Genomic DNA, 6,017 nt, shown 5'->3' with positions numbered 1-6,017 from the left:
ATGTTTACTTATTTCAAACGCAACGTCTCCAGTATTCATTTGCTTGAGCTTAAGCTTTGTTCGAATTAAACTAACAAAGGTTATGAAATGCTTAAGAGTTCAGGCGTGTCTTGGTCGAGAAGTCTTGTACTGCTTTAAGCGCAAGACTTAAAAGGTCGCCGACTAAGACACACTGTCACAAATTGCGTTATACCTGTAAATCTACTTTATGATCCCAGACGTTGCATTACTCTGCCATCTCTCATTGACCATTTTTCACGGAATATTCCTATTGTGATATAATATCGTTTAGCCAGTTGACCTGAAGTAACCTGTTGTTTTGACGTTACTTCGTGGCAGGGCGTTGGCGTGTTATTCTACATAAACTACGCTAATAAACATCCGATGTTTTTGCTGTGCCAGTTTTAGGTTTGCCAGCACAAAAAAGCAACTTTAGGATATCTGTCCTAAAAGATTGTGACTCACACAGTCGTACATCAAAACGAAAATGGCTGTTAGAATTTATTGTATGTGGACGACAAAGTACTTTGACATGATGTACGACTAAAACAATGTTAATAGCAGTAGGCCTAGACTTGTGCAAGCTCGCTGTAAATCCAACGACAACGTGCAAATCGTATCGCCTTTTGGCAAAGTTACCTTGTCACAAAGGTTTAAACCGGACATCTATACTGAAACTTGTCAACGAACAGGTTCAAATATTCATCTTAAATTTTTTTGACTGCGTTTAAAGAAACAGTTTTGAATCTCATTTAACGTTGTTCTGATTTTGATATTCGCTATTTTGCAAGACTCAGCCATGTTCTTGCCGTTTTTGGAAGATTGTGAATTTTTACTGATAAAAGAAGTCGAAATAACGCATTTGTCGTGGAGCGAATGTGCAACAATTTTTCTTGCCAGTTGTGGCGATCGATTATTTCTATTTAAAAAGAACGGTGTAGGAAAATAGCTGTTTTAGGTAAAACGTATATTTTTTACAACGGAAGACCGATAATAGTATTTTCTAATAACAGGTAACAATATATTGGGTTTTAAAATAGGTAAGTTTTGCGCTTAAGGTAGACATATAAAAACGACGAACAAGTAAACTTCAACATGTCTATGCAATTAAATACGAGCGATAATTCAATTATCAAACAACAAATTCCACAATACGATTACATTTTTTAGTAAAAATGACCAAAAAATAAAATTATAAAAAATCAATTGTCTAACGCAGAATAGCGAGTGTTATTTCTTCTTTTTCTTTTTGCCTTTTCCCTTTTTTCCTTTCTTCCCGCCTTTTGCTCCGGGCCAGGCAAATCCTCTCTTCTCCAAACAATCCGGAGCGTGGTGGCAAATGTAGTAGGCGTTGTACATTGCGGCAGGACTGAGGATGTCAATCTGCCAAGCCAAAAAAGAACTTAACTTTAAATTGTAATGCCATGTTATTGTTCAATACGTTTATCTTTTTGGTCCAAACCCTTTTTCTTACAAAATTTATAGGCCTACGTGGGTCCCCCACTGTTTTATGTTTGTTTTTAATATTCGTGGGTTAAACATTTATGTTAAAGATTTCAAGATAACTGGAAGCCCAAAGACTCACGATAAGTAGCTCAATTTAAAAAATACATACCAAATTTAAGGTAACAAAATATGTATATCATGGCAAACTATTAAATATTAAAGTTATATTTTAATATTGTAAGTTTATCAGGTCATATAATATAACGGATAGTGGCACAAACATTAAGGGCAACTGGCGATAAAAAGTAGGTGGAATTTAATAGTGCTGCCTGCTGTTAGGAAAAATGGCCAGCAACTGGGATAAATGAAATAAAACAAGTTGTGGTAAACAGCTGAGTGAAAATTGTAGCTTTTTTACGTAAAATGGCTTTTGGTTATTCAAGCGTGAATAATACTCATCGGTAATGAATATATCTATAACTGTGTCATGTATAGGTAAGACAAAGCGGGATACCAACTAAGATTAAATAAGAAAATACCACGGTGAAAAGCGGAGTGCCTTGCCTTACATTTTTATCCATAAAACAATTTGAGCAAACTTGGCGATAATGGATTTCACCTCGACTTCAGTTTTTCCGGGTCCCAAAGGCGAAGCACTTCTCGACTTTCCGGTCGACGATTTTCTTTTCTTCGACTTGGACGATCCACCGCGACTGGCGCTGCGACCTTTTCGACCTTGACCTTTCAGCTTTGGGCTCTTCGACACTTTGCGTGACGGCTTTCGAAAAATGATAAAACAAAATTGTGGACTACGCTCCATACGACAATGTGGTTCTCTGTAGAAATAGGCCTACATTATTAGATCTCCATGGTTTTCGTAAAGCTAGCTTCAACATAGTAACAATCTATTTTGCCCTCTCATATATAGCCTACCTTTTTTCAAAGTGTATTTTGATTTAGATCAAAATTGGTATTTTTTACATTGTGATTCTAGCCACGTCCTTTAAAATCTTCTTTTTATCTTTTATTGTTTATTTTTTATTTAAATGTTTAACAGAAACGAAACTCCATAAATAAAAACAAACCGTTTGCTTTCCAAGGAAATTTCGGAAAACTAATTTTATTGGAGCCCAGTTAGTGTTAGTTACGAATTTTCTGTATTTCTACATTGCGCAATATTAGGGACAGTGATTTAAATAACAGAATATTCCATAAAAAATGCAATATTACTTCCTTCTTTGCTTCTACTTTTAAACACATTGCTTTCGGCTATTTAAGCTATATATTTTTTTTGTTAATCTGTTTATAAACTTTTTCTGACCTTTATTCGGCAGGACGCGTTTTTATTGTTGAACACTATTCTTTACCTAACACTTTACAGCAATTGGAAACAAATAGAGTTCTGTACTGATTGGAGTGCTTTTAAGTGGATTACGTGGTATATTCTGAGGGGCCTTTATCACCTCATGTCGGGAGTGTCAAGGGTGCTTTCGCATTGAACTTTAAACGATTAATCGTCATTGTATGTTTTGTTACCTTGGACTTGACAACGCATTCACCTTGACTACATAAAAACCCAATTTTTTTTTAAACCTATTGCACTTCGCTAGCGGTAACAAACTTTAATGTACATAATCAACTTTCTTCACTTACGAATAATTTACTCATGGCCTCGGCAATATGACCTGCGTGTTGGGTCTAATCTGTCAACAAAAACCTTGAAAGAGGTGGATTGTCTTTACCAATTCGCCTTTTTTGTAACATGTAGATATTTTGTTAGCCACGGAGTCAAGATCTGTCATTTTATTATACTTTGATTAAACAAAAACACTTTCAGATTTTTAACATAAGTAAGATCGCTCTACTTGCTCACAGTAGATTCGCAACCTTAACAAGTCAAAAGTCGGACGTTGTTTGCTGTTTTTTACAACTCCGCTTCCCATATCGTACTGGCAAGCTGCCAAACGTCGAGCGCTTTCGATGGACACGACGCGATCCATTTCGAAACCTTTCGCGTTTACGGCGCGTTTTTACGGCTTACAGAGTTAATGGGTTTCTCTCCCAAGACAGTATACCACTATATACGGCCGACCCCTAAAACAACATAACGTTTCGTAGAAAAAGGCGGGTTTTAAAACGTTTAGGCCACTGGTTCCCAACTAGGGGTCCAGAACTGTTTCATTCGACTACAACACTGCATTTAAAGTTTGCTGCTATTTCTACATGTATAGACGTAGTTTAGCAAAATTATTGGTTAGGGTCAGTGTTAATGTAACAAATTATGACCATGAAGGTACTGTTTCTCTTTAAATTTATTGTGTCGATCTACAGTTCTAGACCTATTTGATTTTGTTATTGGCATTCGTTTTGTAAACTGAATTCGCATTTTCCACTTGCTTTCAAGTGCCAGCCACTTTCAAATAGCAACAACAAACACAAATGTTATTCACTTACCATTGTGACGTAACGGTCGATCGATTCTTAGAATGTTTGCTCAATCGCTGGAGTATTTCGAGAGTTGCGGTTCGGGCCTTTGTACTCTATTGTCAGGTCATTATGTGCTTTAGAAGCTTAGAGTTGTTACAAATGTTTGCCCTAAAACGTCCTATCCAAAGAAGTTAATTATCATCGCCAATGGCAGAAGAAAAATAATGAAAATGTTACAAAAACGTCAGAATGTTGCCTAAAAATTCAAATTTTATGTTTCTAATTGATTTTTTTCTTTAATACCCCTATTAGGAAACAGGGGTGTCTTACTATTAGAAACGAAGTATCCGAATCAATTTGACCTGAGGATATTTCGGATTTTTACAAATGGGTTTTCAAACAGTTATCAAAATGACTTGCAACATGAATCGGAACAAAACTTAATTCTGAAAAAAGAAGAATTCGACCTGAACCTGAACCTGAACCGCATAAAGCAAGCACGAGTTCGACTTACGGTGTATACATTATTCATAAAAAAATATAAACACAAAATGCGACTATAGGCTGCTAGCAGGGTCACCTAAAAATACTGAAAGCCACTGCTTGCACATTCACGGTCGCCACTCAAGGAAAGTCATTCACAATTCTTGGCTTTTGCTACAAACCATTCATAAGCTCCAAGTGCTTTGTTCTTTGGGGTTAAACCAACACGGATGACAAATATCCAGTCTATATTTCTTCCAGGATATTTAAAGTCAATGTTGTTCTTGCAATTGTGCCGCCTCAGTCGGGGTTAGGCCAAACCAGAAAAGTAATTAATCCCGGAAAAAGTTGGTTATTGCTTTTTCTTCTATTAAAAAACAGAAAACGTGCTATATATTGTCAGTATTTTCTAAGAGATGTTACAAGGATGTTATTGATTAATATGATAATACTCATTTCGCCCTGCTTGTAGCAACTAGCCCGAAGACTTTTATTGAATTTAAAGTACTTTCGCATTATTATTTGTTATAGTTTGATGTTTAAATGAATAAAAGCGGGGTAGCGTATTATTTAAGGAGCTCGCATAAAAAGCTGGATAGTACTGGACCATAAGTTAGGCGACTTTATCATTTTAAAACTTTGGTAATCCGATTTGCTCTGAAGTTTCTTTAATTTGATTCGTTCGCACCTAAACAGGTGTTTTTCTTTTTTAATCTTTTGAAAGGGAAACAACGTCTGTGGCACTCTTGGGACTATAAAACTTGCTGCTAATGTTTCGATCTGTAATCTAAAGCTCATACCAATTAATAAACAATTGGCCAAATCAAATAAAAAATGTAGCTGCGTTGTTCAAGACGCTTATACACTAAGTCAAATTATTGGCATCGAGATACGAGTATTTAGGTTTTAAAAAGTCACTAGATTCTGTGTAATATTTCGCAAAGCAAAGACAAAAAATAAACAAATATTAAAAAAATTAAGCTGAAAGGGTCAACTTTAGTAATATTTATTTAATAAAGCCCTAAAATCTAGCTAAAAATCCTAAATGACTTAACAAACCAAAGTCAAGCTATTTAAAAACAGTACACAATTCGAGTTAAAGCCATTACAACACTGGTTCAAGCCAGCTTCGGCAGAGCAACCATGTCAACGCCACAGTCTACATTCAAACATCCAACGTAATTTTAAACTATATTATCTCCTGCTTATAGTATTTTGCAAAACAGGAACTTAACTGGCTTAAATCTACCCCCGCTTAGTTAGGGCAAAGCAATCAGGTCAATCCAAACGACAGTGTACAAACTTCCAGTCCGAATCCAACATGGAACAAAACGCCTTTTCCTCTGGGCATTTAAACCGACCGAACAAAGGCTTCGGTATCTCGATTTCGTCGTGTTTACATTGTGCTCAACACAACATACGCTTGAGCCAGGCACAAAGCAGGCACGACACCACATGTCGCTGCGTGTTCGAAAATACAATTTCGCCGCCCCCTTTCGGAAGGCCAGATGTTGGTAGTTTTTGAGAACCGTGTACGCCGTTCTATTTTTGTCGCTACTTTCTGGGTTTTTACCTTTTTGCAAGAATGACACCGGTGTCCTTTTATGCGTATCCGTCAGCAATACAGGGTTAACCCAAAGTCTTAAAATGTGTAGGAATTG

The 6,017-nt window shown here is 36.4% G+C and overlaps 1 protein-coding gene across 2 annotated transcripts; it reads right to left on the bottom strand.

Moving 5' to 3' along the window:
* Positions 1-494: 494 nt before the first annotated feature.
* Positions 495-4,125, bottom strand: LOC146157304 (uncharacterized). Of its 2 annotated transcripts, none has more exons than XM_083387730.1 (3): positions 3,901-4,125; positions 2,066-2,282; positions 495-1,383 (listed from the first exon to the last, which is right to left on the bottom strand). In XM_083387730.1, exons 2-3 carry the CDS (start codon positions 2,264-2,266, stop codon positions 1,231-1,233), a joined length of 354 nt encoding a protein of 117 aa, XP_083243856.1. In that variant the 5' UTR covers positions 2,267-2,282; positions 3,901-4,125; the 3' UTR covers positions 495-1,230. The 2 variants fall into 2 exon arrangements, with proteins under 2 accessions (XP_083243856.1, XP_083243857.1); XM_083387731.1 differs by having other exon boundaries at positions 2,066-2,224.
* Between the last annotated feature and the right edge of the window lie 1,892 nt (positions 4,126-6,017).

This window comes from Ascidiella aspersa, chromosome 4 (genome assembly GCF_963924565.1).
Source record: "Ascidiella aspersa chromosome 4, kaAscAspe10.2, whole genome shotgun sequence".
NCBI lineage: Eukaryota > Metazoa > Chordata > Ascidiacea > Phlebobranchia > Ascidiidae > Ascidiella > Ascidiella aspersa.
This window is presented reverse-complemented; position numbering and strand designations above follow the sequence as displayed.